Here is a 16614-nt window from a genome sequence, read left to right as displayed (position 1 = left end):
AGATCATGCTCATAGCTGAAGAAATAAAGTGCATTCTTGATCACTGATTGAGGTTAAAATAGAAGAGATCCCCCTTCTGATACATGTAACATCTGTTCTTTTATCTGCCTTGTAAAACCAAGTCATATATAAGTCATATATATAATCTTTATTATTATCAGACAAAATATCTGCTTGTTGACAGATTAAAACTTCATTGCACAACAGAAGACTAATATATCCAGTGTTAAATATTACAATTACACAGAAAATTAGTATTTTATATAATATGTGGTGGTTGTTGTCAAAATTAAGCACTCTGCTTAATATTGTAGTACTCTCCACCATGCTGAGTATGTTGAGTAAATAAATAAAGCTATATAAATAATAAACATTTGATATAATGTATGTTTTTTACATTAGTATTTCATTTTACATTATTTTGTTAATAAATTAATTTAAGCAACAAAAAATCTGAGGAGCCACTTGGGAACCAAAAGAGCCGGCTCTTTTTAGTGAGCCGAGCCAAAAGAACCAGCTCACTAAAAAGAGCCGGAATTCCCATCACTACGCCATATCAATAGAAAATGAGGGAAAAAATTGTTATCAGTCAAATTCATTGTTAACTTTATTTGCTACCAATTTTATCTCTTTTTGACAAATGTATTACATTCAAAATATGAGTGTAAGGATGTTGAGTCTGTAGCCAGAACCGTAACTGATTTAGGAGCATACAGAATGTTTAAGAGGTTCAGGATTACACAGTATTATTAACATGATATCAATATGGTGTTATTGTAGCTGTGTCATCTGTAATGGAACATACAGTGATGGTCAGTTATGAATGTACCTTCAGTGACTCTTGCAACCCAGCAGTTCACTTCAGCTCACCTCAGTTCCAACCACCCAACACAGAAGAAAAAAACACCATTATGTCACTGTCCTCTGTCTGTGGTGGCTCAAACATGTCTGGACATGTCCAATAAAGCTCCATGTTTCAGGTTGTTTTCAGGTCATAGCGGTGTTTGACACTGTCTCATTGACTGAAAAAGCTGATATATCCTCCAGTAATGTCAGTGTCAGGTTGGTTGGGATCTCCACCCTCTCAATGCTCTTTATAATGTCCAAAATAGATCTCCAGTGCTATTCCAGACATCTATGTGTGTCATACTCTGAATAACTACTACTTATCTTATGGAGGTGATAAAGTGTCAAGTAAACCCTTTTCTTGGCTAAATCTGATGCATTTACCAGAAATGTTTATTATTGTGCAACGTCCCTGTTGAATTAATAATTTAATCAACTAAAATAAATCACTCTGAAACAGAAAACTCTTTCTTAAACTTTTTATTTACATGAAGTGCATCCAAAGCATTACAGTTGAAACAACACTAGTAAAAAAAAATCACAATCCTGGCAGTCATACTGCATCTTCTGCCACCACTCTCCTTCTGATTTCCATCACCATCCCTGGCTGACAGAGATGAACTTACTTCAAAACATTCATGTTCAAACTAACATCGTAGGCAGTGAGCTTTCCATCTACCAGTGTTGTCTCAGTGCCAAGACCTCTGTGCCTCTTCCAGTCAGAGGCAAAGCTGTGTTTACAGGCACATACTGATCATAATCAAGTGTATATAGATTTCTAATGTCATTTTACATTGGTGACAGGCGTGTGACATCATGTAACATCATTATCACTTGTTGGTGTCCCAGTGATTCAGTCACATTAATAATGAGCCACTACCTTCTGAAGGAGGCAGCTGGAGAAACAGTCCAAGTGGCTCTGTGGAGAACTGTCATTATTGGGGGTTCCTGAGTTGGATGATGTGTAACTGTGGGCTGAGTTCAGTTACTTTCTTAAACTGTGCCTTTCATGTATCTAAGTGTTCTAATCTGGCTGCAGGCTATGAGCAGATACCCTGTTCTAGGAACAGCAATATTTGCAAACTGATCCTCAAAAAATAATGTTAATTGTGTAACAGGAGCACATTCTGACACTGACACAGCAGAAAGTACTGGCCTTGCAAGGTGAGGAAATAGCTGTTGAATATTCATGTGTGGCTAAACTTAGGAATAAAAAATAGTTCACTGAAAATATTTTCTTATTATTTTTGACAGTTCAGGTTTAGTTTTTTAGTCCGCAAAACACTGCCGGAGTTTCACAGGAAAACAGCGCTGCAGAATCTCCCAAACAATGGAAGTGAATGGCCGTCTGGTGTAATCAAAGTCTCCTAAAGCCCCAACATGCTGCTCACTTGCACACGCCCACACCGTAACGCCACATACACCCAGTTCAGACAGTGCACACCTGCATGAGAACGTGGCTCCAAGCTAAAGATCTACAGTGAAGATGCAGGCTAAAAACACTTGGATTACACCAGACGAGCAGTATGGAGATGTTTTATGTTTTTTTTTAATGTTTGGTCACCATTCACCTCCATTGTTTGCTGGAGTTTCACAAGAAAACAGTGTTGCAGAATCTCCCAGTGTTTTGTGGACTAAAAAACTAAAAGCGATGTTCAGTCAGCATGAGGATGAATAAAAAGTGACAGAGAATTTTCATCTTTGGGTGAACTATCCCTTTAATTTCATAATGATCCTTACTCTCTGAATTCAAGCAACAGAAGTTAAGTGCTTAAGTTAAGTGTTTGCAAATACTACTGGTCCCTTTTTGGGTGAACTAAATATGCAAAAGTAGTCTTACACGAGAACAGTTAAGTGCAGTACACCAATGATTATAATAACTCCAATACAACACTGTGAACTACAGCCTCAGTGTCAACAACACTGAACTTTGGAAGCTTCATAAATGGAGCATTTATGACAGGCCTGTTTGATAGAATCATAAATATTGAATATACATATATTTGAGCACTTTGGCTCGCAGTTTACAAACTCAATAAATACATCAAGCAATAACATAAAGACTTAGATATTTGTGTTAGGCAGCAAAAATACATAAAAGCAAGTGACCATAATCAAGAGGCAGTCTTCATCAGTTTGACTTCATCTGTCAGTGCTCAGGCGTCCCAGGATGCCCTGATCTGAGGCCTGTTTATCCTCATCTGTTGTAGGAAAGAAGCAGAGACACAATGATTGAAATGAGGAAAACAAACAGCACTGATGACCACGTTGTGTGTGTGTGTGTGTGTGTGTGTGTGTGTGTGTGTGTGTGTGTGTGTGTGTGTGTGTGTGTCTGTAAATGTGCACTGACCGGCTCGCTGGATCTGAATCCACCATTAGAAAATGGATCACTGTATCTGGGTGGTTGGGAGGGATCGTTCACTGACGGGCTCAGCTGTCTGTTGTGAGTGTGCTGAGATGGTCGCGTCATTGAGTAGAGAGGTACAGGTCGGCTGTAGTCAGCAGGACCTGCATGTGTGAATGAAAGGTTTCTGTAATCTACATTCAGCACAGTGGTGAGGGATTATGGGTTAGATTTCTGTTAATGCTTGTAAATGATGACCAGCACACAGATGTATACTGCTTTTCAAAGACAAAGAGCTCTAATTATGGAATCACCAAAGTAGATAAAAATGGTTTAAAGTTTTCAGGGCAGCTGGCAAACAAAGTGCTCTGCGTGTGGATGATCTTTACAGAATGTGAGAGGAAACAACAAAATGTGTTCTTTCAGCTCAACTTAAGAACACCACAGCCCAATCTGAAATCTGAAAATCTTGTGTGGCCCAAACCTTTAATCCCAATTCTGATCAACACACGAGGCTAATTGCACCAACAACAAGATATAGGACACATTCCAGTGTTAATGTGGTAGGTGGCCAAATACAGTGTAACACCTGTTAATCTAGGTCATATGAATGAAGAACAGCACATAATTTAAATTTAAACTGGTTTGTTTTATTAATTCTAATTACTTTATTAAAGGGCCACACTTTAAGAATCACTGCTGTATTTTATCTCTTAAGTTGTTGCAGCAACTTTTGAGTTGATGCCATTTATTACACAAATTTGGTGCAAAATCTAATCATTTTTGGCCACTCAAGAATTTATAATATTCATCCAAAATTCCACATTAAGACACCAAGACCTCAAGGAAAACCACAGACAAAATTCATGCTGTGATTTGGTATAAAAAACTACATTTGGAGAATTCTGTAAAAACTGCATTTTGCAATTTGCAATCAAATTACATGTGATTGGATTGTGAGCAGGTCTGATATGTGGATTGCTCAGAGACACCCTTATTGTTAGTATACGTATGAAAGTCATCCTCCTTGGATCACAATTCTGCATTTCTCCTCATTTATAGACAGATTTTCACACATTTTTTCTGTTTCTGGCACTGTATAGCATGTGTAACTTTTCCACTTTTCCACTTCAACAACAATACAGCTACACAAATCCAGACATCCTGGAAAGGAGACTTCCTGTTTCCTGGTTTCCTGGAAAGTTTTAAAGGAAAGGGCCATGCATTTTGTAAAATCCTACTTGTCAGTTTTCCTTTAAGGGCAAAATCATGCCAGAAGGGTGACTAATTCTGTATTCTTTTCTGAGAAGTAAAAGTAGAATTTAACTTAAAAATGCTGTTGCAGTGTTCTTATTATTTAGTTATTTTAATCCTTAAAAAGTCACCAAAATGAAGGAAACAATTTCTCTGAATCTAAGGTTTTGGACCTTCCTGTTTTTGAGGTCCCATGGTGGGTACCCGTGGCGCTCTGGACAAAACTGGAAAAAGTGACTTTTTCAGATTTCATACAGTTTTACTACAGCTGACCTTGTGTGTAGGACTTACATCAGCAGTACACATGTCAGTGTTGGTCATCAACCACATTTGGTCGACATGTGTAGATATGACGTCTGAGTGACAATGACACATTTGGTGGCATTTGGTCAATAGCTGCGCTGCAGTAACTGCATCTGACTATAAAGGAAGGAATCTCTGTCTGTATGTGTGTATGTATCCTTCAGATATCTCAAGAACCAAACATCTGGGTGTATTACTCAGGACCCAAGGGACCAGCTCTCAACAACGCCGCAAGCAGCAATACCAGCAATACCGCTAAGCAATCATCCCGCTCCGACCAGACACTGCACTGGTGACTTACCAGTATTATACGTGCCAGATGGGGTGTTGGATCTGGACCACGTAAAGTCCTCATTCAGCCACTCATTCACCAGCTTCTCTTTCATGTCTTTCTTCCTGCAGGCACAAAGGAAACTTTTCAGCATTTCAGCTTCAAATACAAACGATGTACAGAAAATACACTCATCTTAAACACAACCTCAAAGCTTTTGTGGTCACGTTATTGTCCACAGTCTTCTGCACCAACAGACTTCAAAATATTCTCCTTGCATTAAATGTAAATTTAGCCTGAATGTGCCAAATACTTGAGGATCAGATAACTAATAGATCTCTGATTGTAACTTTAGAGCTAACTCTAATCTACAAACCCTCACTGGTGTCTCTTCAAGAACATTCAATAACAAATATGAGCAACATTATATAGTGAAATTTACACTACATCATTCTAGGAAACTGATCATGTAAATGGCTTTTCTTCCACCTAAAATAGTGACATATTGTAATCACTTGATGATACAAGTTAATTATCTGTGTTGGACTATAGATTCACTGTAAATATATAGTCTAAGTGACTGATTTATGTTCCTAATTTCTTCTGTTCTAATTCTGCTTTCTAAAGCAGCACACATCACAGATGGATGTGAAGTACTTTGAGAACACAGCAGACCCATCAGCCTCATGGTGTAACAATTCATGTATGATCCCAGGCTGGATCAATACCCCTGAGCTGTACATACAGTCGTATTATCACATGTGGACTAACAGCCAATAATGTTGGAGCACAGCTTACTGTGATTGCTTTTGTTTGTTCATCAGCGTGTATGCGATCAAAGCTCCCACAGTCACCAGCAGACAAGCAAGGGTTACACTTAACCCCGCATAGAAAGCAGTCTTCTGTATGGGCAGGCTGCAGTCATCACTCAGGTACCAAGTGGACTCCACATTTTGACACCTGAAACAGAGGAGGAAGAACAAACTCAAACTACAGTGAACAACTGTACTCAACAACTCCAGTAAAGCAGCACAAAGACATTTTTTTATCAAAAATAAAGTGTGTGATTGCTGCATCTGCTGCTGCTCTCCAAACCAACTTCTGAAAGAGTCGCAGCAGGAAGTGTTGAGATTCACATCTGAAGACATCACCCAACAGTGGTGGTAACTGAATGATGCATTCAAGAGATATGGTGGTGTTTTACTAATGGCCACAAGGTGGAGCTAGTGGTGCCATGCTTCAGTATATCACATGCATATTTCTGGAGAAACTGTGTACCAAGTTTCATCTTATTTAAGACAAAAGGTTTGCATCACGCCACGCCTACAAAAGTATGACAAACAATAAATGATCCCCAAAAACTGACTTGGTGAAACTTAAAAGAGATGTGCGTCAAATAAAGCAAGTGAAATCTTTAAAAACACATCCAAAATGGAAGATTTTTATAGGCATGAATGGGTGTGGCCAAAATAAGTTGAACCAGCTTCAAGGAACTGTAGGAAAATGTTTCTCCTCCTCCTAACAGTTGATGAGTTATTAGCCAAAACATAAAGTGCTTAATATTTGACCAAATGGTGGCGCTACTGAATACATGCTTTGATATGTTGAGCATATGTTCATGGGACACCTGTGTACAACATGTACAGACATGATGTCTTCAGTATGTATAGTATTTGGGATTTGGATGAATATATCCACACTTGTTTACTATAGACCACCTTTATAAAAATATGAATTGCAGTGGCTGTGTCAGTCTGTGGGGACTTGACATTGGGAACTGGAGGTTCAAGTCCAACATGGACCACAGGACGGAGTGTGGACTGGCTGCTGCTGAGTTGTCCTCAAGCAAAGCACAGAAGCTTTATGAGCGCTCGGGTGTCTGGACTGCTTCAGCATCTCTCTACTCTTCAGGCCCATGTGTGTGTATTCATTTATATTAATAAAGTAAGTGAATCAAAATGAAATATTTTCCTGAATGACTTTAGTTTCCACTGTTTTAAACCTGAAGTGGGTTTGATAATTCTTAAATTGTCATAAAAAAAGTCTTTTTGATATTTCCACTGTCTGAACTGTTCATATTCTCCACAATAATATAATTAACTGCCATTCTGGTTGCACCCTCAACAGCTGAATGGAGGAGGGTTGAATATTGAAAAGGACTCCTGTCACTCCATCTTCTAAACATGTTTCTGTCACAACATTTTAATAATGTCTTTAGGATCCTACTCCCTACTTTTTTACTGGGCACACCGAAAGGTATTTTTTGGCAAAAAAAGGTATCTACAACTTAAATTATTGTTTCCCTATCCCCTCCTCCCCAGACCCAAAGCTCAGGAATGCTGCTGGAACACTGCGTTTATCTTTTATAACAAACCTGTGTTGAACAATGGAGAATAACCTTGGACCTCCTAACAATTAATGCTTATAAAACTTGTAGGCTATGTTTAGTGGATGTCTTATCAGTGTTTTACTGTTATAGAAGTGTTGAGTCGACTTCCAGTCAGTGGATAACTGACTAATCAGACAATAAACTGGAGACACCTTCTGTCACAGGGACTATAACAGAAGCTCTTTTAAGTACTTTGCCAACTGTTTGTACACGTAAAAGAAAAAAACAGAATTCAAAGACAATCTCCTTTACTAGATTCTTGAGTTTTGAAAAAGTTTTACAACAGATAATGTTTTCTTTAGATCATTTACTTTTCTTCTTTGAATGAACTTGAATCTTTGAGTTTTGGAACCCCCACAAAAAAGATCTTATTTTCAAGAGATTACACATCACACGTATGAAATGTATATTCTATTTTTGCCACAGTGAGAATACTGCCCCATCACATACAGCTGGTGTCCTTTTTTCACCCCTGCCATTTCAAAAGCCACCGCTTCCATTATACATAATCCAAATTAACTATAATACATTCTGAAATGTGACATTCTGCATAATGAGTCAGACCATTTTCATTTTTGGTACTTTTGTAATGTTGTTCAGATCGCAACCGGATCAGAGTCACTCATTTCATCTGCCCCTATTTCAGCAACTTCAGATTCTTACTGTTTATGATATTGCTATTTTTCATACGTGTTCTTATTTACAAAATATTTTCAAGTGAAGTGAATATTCCTGAGCAGTACAAGACTTATTTTAAAGCTAATTCACAGTTACATTCATATCACAAATCACCACATCTTCATCCTTCTAAATTTCTCACTTGTACAGGTCAGTTTTCAGTAAGATTCAGGGGAAAAAAGCTTTATTTCTATAAAATGTTACAAAAGATGCCTGAAAAAACATTTAGCTGCTGTTTTGTCTCTGCTTTTCCTCATGTATTATTGTCCATGTTTTATTTTATTGTGATGCATTCACTTTTCAGGGGTCAACACAGTATAAACTTTTTCTTCAAACAGGGCTTCAAATAAGCCCTCTTGGTTTTCTGCATCTCCCTGCACTGTATTTTATTTTTCATCTTCAGCTATTTTTTGTGTATATTTTTTTAATCGTGTAAGATAAAACTAAACTAATCATCAGGAAAAGATCTTTGTACTATTCCCACCATATACAGTGACGATCAGTTTTGATCGTTTTTGCAGCACTAGATGTACAGTAGGCCAGTGCAGGGAAATTAAATTAAAAAAACAAAAATAAAAAAGTTTTTACAGTCGACTTACTCGCAAAGAGCTCCAGCACTCGGGTACACTCTGCAGAATCCCTTGTTGTAGCATTTTTTATGATTTGTGTGTTGAGCGCTACACATGGTCACACATGACATTACTCCATCGATTTCCACAGCTTCGTAGTCTTTAGCAACATCTGGATCACCCACAATTCTGTCACAAAAGGCTAGAGAGACCGACAGAGACATGAAGAGTTCTGTGAGTTTACAGTTGACTATGGTTGAGGCAAAGCAGGAAAAAATTGCCATAGACTAATACACTTCATTAGAATTTGAAAGAACTGTGAACAAAGTCATAGAAGTCAAAGATTTAATTTAGACTACATGATGAGACAAAGTTTTAACAGACTTGGGAACCTGGCTCACCAAACTAAATCACAAGTCAACGTTCTCAGTGTCATCTCAGACTCTGATTTAAGCTTTGAGACTCACATTAGCAAAGTGACCAAGACAGCATTCTTCCACCTAAGAAATGTCGCCAAAGTAACGCCTTTTCTTATGGAAGCCCACTGTCCTCCAATGAAAGAAAACTATCGCAAATGGTACGTCATATATGAGATAAAAAGTCATTGTTATAAGATTAAAAGTCAAAATTATGAGATGGTAAGTCATAATTTCGACCTTCCATATTTTCTCGCAAAACAGGATGCTGAGAAATAGCTCCATGCTTTCATCATCAGCAGGTTGGACTACTGTAACGCACTGTTCACTAGCCCATCAAAGAAGCTGACTGGAAAACTTGAGTTTGTCCAAAACTTTGCTGCCGGACTTTTAACGAGGACCAGGAAGAGAGAGCATGTCAGATCCCTTATCAGCCAACAAGAGCGCTGAGATTTTCTGCTATTTTAACTGTTCCTAAAGTAGCCCACAAAACAAGTGGAGAGAACAGACTGTGGAACACTCTGCCCAGGTTCCATCAGACACGCTGCTCTGTTGGCACCTTTAAAGCTCAACTGAAGACCTACTTGTTCAGCCAAGTATTAATTGTATTAACTGCTAACGTTAATATTAATGTAGAAGATTTCTAGCTCGTTCTGTCATTTTTACTACTCTGGCTTTTTATTAGATTTTATATTTCTAAGAATTTATTTTTCATAATTCTCTTGTGTTTTTTTTATTTCATACTGTTACTTAAAATTTTTCAATCGGATTTTATGTATTTTTATGAATGTTTGCTTTCAATCCCATGTTGTTGCAACAATGTAAAGCACTTTCAGTTGTTAGGTATTAAAGGTGCTATATAAATAAAAGTCTGCCACCAGATCTGTGTGGAAAGATTAAACAATGAAGATGCTGTTTAAGTTAAGATAAATGTTGGTATTGGAATTTGTTCGAACCCAATATGTGAATATATCAAAATTAAATTAAATTAGAAGAGCACGCACACACACACACACACACACACACACACACACACACACACACACACACACACACACACACACACTTACATCCTGACTCTTCTTTAGCGTTCACCGTGGGCGTAATTGTTACGTTGTAAGGACAATCTGAAAATTCAGAAGAAAAGAAATTACTTTGCATGATGTATTTATTTTTAACAGCAGAAAATGTGACGTTTGTTTCTGATAAAGCTCTTGCATCAGTCTCAGACCTACACAAGTTAACAAGACCATCTGTGAGAAGATCAGCAAGTTATTCTTAGTCTGTGAAATCAGATGAAACAATCCTGTGTTTGTGTTACAATTTGGGATTATTACAGTGGAAACATTAATGCCTTTGTCCACAGGGGACTCTAAAATCAACCAAATCTGAATGTTTCTTGTTACTAGTTTTAACACTGCATAATATGATTATGTATACATGTATGTATTGATTTTATGCCTTACTTTCTTTGCAGACAACAAGGTCCTCAGCAGCACCTATAACTGCTTCAAGGTTGTCTTCAAAGTCCTGTGTGAAGCTGCCGTTGTTTGGAATCTCCAAAACCACGTCATGTGAGACATTAACACTGAGGCAGAAAGAGTTTCATGTGACATGTCAGAACAGGTTGAGTCATTATTTTGCAGTTCACAATATGCAAGTTTGGTTAATAAATTTCTCATTATTTCTTCCATTGTCATTGTTAGTGCAAACCTCAATTACAAATAAATTGGGACATTGTGTAAAAGGTAAATACAAACAGAATGCAATGATTTACAAAAACTTTCTGACCTATATTCAGTTGAATACATTACAAAGATATGTGATGTTCACACTGATTGTCTCTATTGTCTTTTGAAAATATACACTTATTCTGAATTTGATGAATGTTTGTTGAATGGCAAAATGTAACACTGAAATTCTTCTTCCTTTTTTAGTTGTCTGTTGAGGATAAACTGAACCTGAACCTTTCCATAAAGATAGACCAGGCACTGGATGTTTTTGTGACAATTGAGTTGAAACCAGTTATTGTCAGAGGCTGTCCTCCTGATTTGTCGACCAGCCATGACTGCACAGTGGTATAACATGACATTTACCACATTCTGCTTTTAGTAGATCTATACTATGTAACACACAATGTGTACATTCTCCTTTTTTTGCATTTTGATAGTATTGTAAAGATCTCTGACATTCAAGATTTACAAGATTTAAGATTTATTTTCATTAGGTTTGGTTATTTGATTTATTTTTAGACACAATGCTTTAATAAATTGATAGAATATAAATAACATTTTCTACATGCTATAAATATTTTTAGACGAAAAAACTTTTTTTCAGTTGTGCAACTAGAATTTGCAGAAGGCCAGTCATCAGGCTGGTTGACTTGTGTATCTGAAAGGCGTCATCTGAAGAAAAAAATCTGCAAAACTGCAAAACTGCAAAACGTGGAGCCAGGAACATGATTTGAACAATAAATAAATAAAACAATAAATATTTGCATGTGTATTAGTGGGTGTGCGTCTTAAAGTGTTAAAGGCACCTGCTGCTTGGTGTGCTTGGTGTGATCTTATACATAGCCTTGGCTTCAGCTGATAACCTTATCTGAAATAAAGATAAAACAAATACATTGTCAAACATTAATATTTTATCCCTGATTCAATATCTTGCTGGAAACATGATTTAATTCCTTTACCTGTTTGAGAACATTATCTGAGAATCTGCTCGAAGGTTCTCCACGTCTAAGAGAACAGAACAAGAGAGAAAATGTCATAAAACAGCACTTGTTGATTAATCAGCACTGTTATATTAAAACTGAAACATTTTATACAAACAAAATGACTTTGAATGCTTGTGGTGACCATGTCTGTGTTTACAGTGTAGAGAAAGTACAATGATAATATTCTTTTAATGAAAATTTGTAAATATAGTACCTGACATCGGTTACCACCACTTCTTTAAAGTTTGCTATTTTCTTCTCCTCGTAATATCCATTCATCTGTAACAACAAAAGAGTTAATGTTTTAGTCAAATGAAATGATGTGTCTTGATCATTGATCATTTATCCTAAACTTCATGAAATGTGTCTTCACTGTTTGGAGTCGTGCAAAATCCCCAATTCGGCTTTTTTAAATCAAAGATAATCACCATTTTGCTCTTAAGTTCTAATCCTTTACTAAGATTTAATTGATTTAAAATCAAAGCATACTCTAACATGTACACTCTATATTCCCCAATGTTACAACATATTGTAAGAAAGTATACAGGTCACTGATTACATGTCTTTAAAACAACACAACTTATCCATTTAATTTACCTTGTTGGTGAAGTTTCCAACAAACTCTTTATATTCATGTGATGTTTTGTCTTCATACTTGTCATTAAATTCCTCATTGATCACCACATTAACCTCAACTGACTTGTTCAATGCAGCTGCAAAGAGAACAAACAAACATATTGAAACCTTTATGACAAAAATGTATCTTTTAGTTACACTTAAAAATGAGCTTGCAAGAAGCTGACAGTACCTGGTTTAACAGGTTCAATAAATTCACAAACAGGTCCACTGAATCCAAAAGGACATATGCACTTGGATCCATCGAAGTGTCCCCCATTTTGGCAATCAAGGGGCTTTACTGTTGTGACTGGTCGAGTCGTTGTGGCAGGTGTTGTAGTTGGTGGTTTTGTTGGTGGTGTAGTTGGTGAGGTCATTGGCTCAGTTGGTGCTGTGGTTGGTGTGGTTGGCGGTTCAGCTGATGCTGTGGTGGGTGTGGTTGGCGGTTCAGCTGATGCTGTGGTTGGTGTGGTTGGCGGTTCAGCTGATGCTGTGGTTGGTGTGGTTGGCGGTTCAGCTGATGCTGTGGTTGGTGTGGTTTGCGGTTCAGCTGATGCTGTGGTTGGTGTGGTTGGCGGTTCAGCTGATGCTGTGGTTGGTGTGGTTGGCGGTTCAGCTGATGCTGTGGTTGGTGTGGTTGGCGGTTCAGCTGATGCTGTGGTTGGTGTGGTTGGCGGTTCCGCTGATGCTGTGGTTGGTGTGGTTGGCGGTTCAGCTGATGCTGTGGTTGGTGTGGTTGGCGGTTCAGCTGATGGTTGGGTCGACGCTGTGGTTGTTGCGCCCGTTGTGGTGGGCGCCGTGGTCGATGCCGTGGTTGATGGTTGGGTCGACGCTGTGGTTGTTGCGCCCGTTGTGGTGGGCGCCGTGGTCGATGCCGTGGTTGATGGTTGGGTCGACGCTGTGGTTGTTGCGCCCGTTGTGGTGGGCGGCGTGGTCGATGCCGTGGTTGATGGTTGGGTCGACGCTGTGGTTGTTGCGCCCGTTGTGGTGGGCGGCGTGGTCGATGCCGTGGTGGATGGTTGGGTCGACGCTGTGGTTGTTGCGCCCGTTGTGGTGGGCGGCGTGGTCGATGCCGTGGTGGATGGTTGGGTCGACGCTGTGGTTGTTGCGCCCGTTGTGGTGGGCGGCGTGGTCGATGCCGTGGTGGATGGTTGGGTCGACGCTGTGGTTGTTGCGCCCGTTGTGGTGGGCGGCGTGGTCGATGCCGTGGTTGATGGTTGGGTCGACGCTGTGGTTGTTGCGCCCGTTGTGGTGGGCGGCGTGGTCGATGCCGTGGTTGATGGTTGGGTCGACGCTGTGGTTGTTGCGCCCGTTGTGGTGGGCGGCGTGGTCGATGCCGTGGTGGATGGTTGGGTCGACGCTGTGGTTGTTGCGCCCGTTGTGGTGGGCGGCGTGGTCGATGCCGTGGTGGATGGTTGGGTCGACGCTGTGGTTGTTGCGCCCGTTGTGGTGGGCGGCGTGGTCGATGCCGTGGTGGATGGTTGGGTCGACGCTGTGGTTGTTGCGCCCGTTGTGGTGGGCGGCGTGGTCGATGCCGTGGTTGATGGTTGGGTCGACGCTGTGGTTGTTGCGCCCGTTGTGGTGGGCGGCGTGGTCGATGCCGTGGTTGATGGTTGGGTCGACGCTGTGGTTGTTGCGCCCGTTGTGGTGGGCGGCGTGGTCGATGCCGTGGTTGATGGTTGGGTCGACGCTGTGGTTGTTGCGCCCGTTGTGGTGGGCGGCGTGGTCGATGCCGTGGTGGATGGTTGGGTCGACGCTGTGGTTGTTGCGCCCGTTGTGGTGGGCGGCGTGGTCGATGCCGTGGTTGATGGTTGGGTCGACGCTGTGGTTGTTGCGCCCGTTGTGGTGGGCGGCGTGGTCGATGCCGTGGTGGATGGTTGGGTCGACGCTGTGGTTGTTGCGCCCGTTGTGGTGGGCGGCGTGGTCGATGCCGTGGTTGATGGTTGGGTCGACGCTGTGGTTGTTGCGCCCGTTGTGGTGGGCGGCGTGGTCGATGCCGTGGTTGATGGTTGGGTCGACGCTGTGGTTGTTGCGCCCGTTGTGGTGGGCGGCGTGGTCGATGCCGTGGTGGATGGTTGGGTCGACGCTGTGGTTGTTGCGCCCGTTGTGGTGGGCGGCGTGGTCGATGCCGTGGTTGATGGTTGGGTCGACGCTGTGGTTGTTGCGCCCGTTGTGGTGGGCGGCGTGGTCGATGCCGTGGTGGATGGTTGGGTCGACGCTGTGGTTGTTGCGCCCGTTGTGGTGGGCGGCGTGGTCGATGCCGTGGTTGATGGTTGGGTCGACGCTGTGGTTGTTGCGCCCGTTGTGGTGGGCGGCGTGGTCGATGCCGTGGTGGATGGTTGGGTCGACGCTGTGGTTGTTGCGCCCGTTGTGGTGGGCGGCGTGGTCGATGCCGTGGTTGATGGTTGGGTCGACGCTGTGGTTGTTGCGCCCGTTGTGGTGGGCGGCGTGGTCGATGCCGTGGTTGATGGTTGGGTCGACGCTGTGGTTGTTGCGCCCGTTGTGGTGGGCGGCGTGGTCGATGCCGTGGTTGATGGTTGGGTCGACGCTGTGGTTGTTGCGCCCGTTGTGGTCAATGCTGTGGTTGATGTTTGGGTTGATGCTGTCATTGTTGTGGTTGATGTGGTGACAGTAGATGCTGTGGTTGATGGCTGTCCTGTGGAAGGAAAAATAGGCTCAGATATCACTTTCCTCGTTTACTATCTAAAACAGGGTAACTGCTGTCTGTTGTTAACTGTAGCTGGTCAGGAGCCATACTCAGCAAGAAAACTACCTTGGTACTATCTTTCCTTACAACAATGACCATTGGCCTCTGAGGCCATTTCTGGTCCTCACCTGGCTGGAATTCAAGTGCAGCCATACTCAGCTAGATACTGATGAAGTCAGCATTTTTAGTGAGCCACTGGCTGTGGGTCAGTGGGTTAAATGGGTTGTCCACTAACCAGACAGAGCTATTGTTTAATCTCTGGCTCCCTTAAATCTGTGTATAAAGTTTAATGGGGCAACATACTGAACCTTAAATTGCTCACAAAGGCATCGCCATAGTGTGTGAGGCTTTCTTCAAAAGTACTGATTGAGGCCATAAGCTCAGTAGAAACCATTTAATGAGGTCATTCACCAAGTGAGAAGTTGTCACATGAGACAGAATACAATAGGACTTATTTTTGTACCAACTGGAGTCCCCCCCTGCTGGTCATTAGAGAGAATGAAGTCTTACAGCATTACCACATTGATTTCACTTTTCAGATTTGGAAGCTTCATCCACTTACTCTTCCACTGTCTACAGGAGATCCTAAGGCATTCCCAGATTAGATAAGACCCCCAGGATGTTCTGGATCTACCTCTTGTTGAACATGCCCAGAAAACCCTGATAAGGAGTCGAGCATGGATGGGGCCTACAGGGCACATCCTAATGAGATGCCCAACCACCTCAGTTGCCGCTTTCCAATGCAAAGGAGCAATGGTTTGCAGCAGTACATTATAATGTTAGAGGGGTTAGTGTAATCCTTGGAACTATGTTTTTGAGGAAAATAGTTGCTGGAAGGGTCTTCTAAAACAAACTCATCCCAGGTGAAGGGCTAGAAGAGAAATTCTAATGGTTTATGCGCAGGCATCCAAATCTGGGTGCACACCTGCAGAGATCCAAAGTTCTTGCTGCAGTTAACATATTGCGTATTAGGTGGTTACACAATATTTATTATTTACTGCCTAACTTATTGTGTGTGAATATGGAATAATATGTAAATGTGATCAAACAATTGTGTGATTAACACTGCAGACTGGAAACTCTGTTAACAGTGACAAACAGATGAGACACTTATTTAATTTGGGTAACAAAATTTAAAATTTCTTAGGAATAACCCTCAAGTACCCATAGATTACCAAGTGTCATGACTAAGCATCTGATAGTTACCAAATACCATTTTCATGTAGTGTTTAGTAATTATATAGCACCATATTTGAAATTTCTCTCAAATTTACCTGAAAATTACCCCCAGATTTCATGGTATGTGATCATTTGCAAATGTCTATGTCCAGTGGCCATGACTTTAAAATGGGCTTGACACACTTGAACCCAACTTCAAACAATCTTTAATCTCACACCACCAAACCATAAAACTTTACTTTGACATGAAAATAATCTTATCTCTATGCAGTGGCTTTATAGCCTGAGCCTGTGATGACGGTTTTAGTTTTTTATCAGGAATGTGAT

The 16614-nt window shown here is 41.0% G+C and overlaps 1 protein-coding gene across 1 annotated transcript; it reads right to left on the bottom strand.

Annotated features, from left to right (window-relative positions):
• Positions 1-1311: 1311 nt before the first annotated feature.
• LOC146306325 (mucin-17) lies at positions 1312-12869 on the bottom strand. Its single transcript, XM_084711772.1, has 11 exons — positions 12595-12869; positions 12381-12499; positions 12001-12065; positions 11763-11808; positions 10537-10675; positions 10141-10197; positions 8685-8856; positions 5817-5978; positions 5049-5143; positions 3197-3354; positions 1312-3047 (listed from the first exon to the last, which is right to left on the bottom strand). The coding sequence occupies exons 1-11, from the start codon at positions 12776-12778 to the stop codon at positions 3003-3005; spliced, it is 1242 nt and encodes a 413-aa protein (XP_084567898.1). The 5' UTR covers positions 12779-12869; the 3' UTR covers positions 1312-3002.
• Positions 12870-16614: the final 3745 nt, after the last annotated feature.

This window comes from Lutjanus erythropterus, chromosome 23 (assembly GCF_056507025.1).
Source record: "Lutjanus erythropterus isolate fLutEry1 chromosome 23, fLutEry1.hap2, whole genome shotgun sequence".
NCBI lineage: Eukaryota > Metazoa > Chordata > Actinopteri > Lutjaniformes > Lutjanidae > Lutjanus > Lutjanus erythropterus.
The sequence above is the reverse complement of the archived record's forward strand: the minus strand, read 5'-3'. Positions and strand labels throughout refer to the sequence as shown.

Bases quoted from the DNA above. Each gene is read 5' to 3' on its own strand.
- LOC146306325 (XM_084711772.1), bottom strand. From the start codon at position 12,778: ATGACCTCACCAACTACACCACCAACAAAACCACCAACTACAACACCT. The intron at 10,676-11,762 runs GTAAAGGAATTA...CATGTCACATGA, and splicing joins CAGATAATGTTCTCAAACAG to AACTCTTTCTGCCTCAGTGT. The intron at 5,979-8,684 runs GTAAGTCGACTG...CCTCTGTTTCAG, and splicing joins AGTGCTGGAGCTCTTTGCGA to GTGTCAAAATGTGGAGTCCA.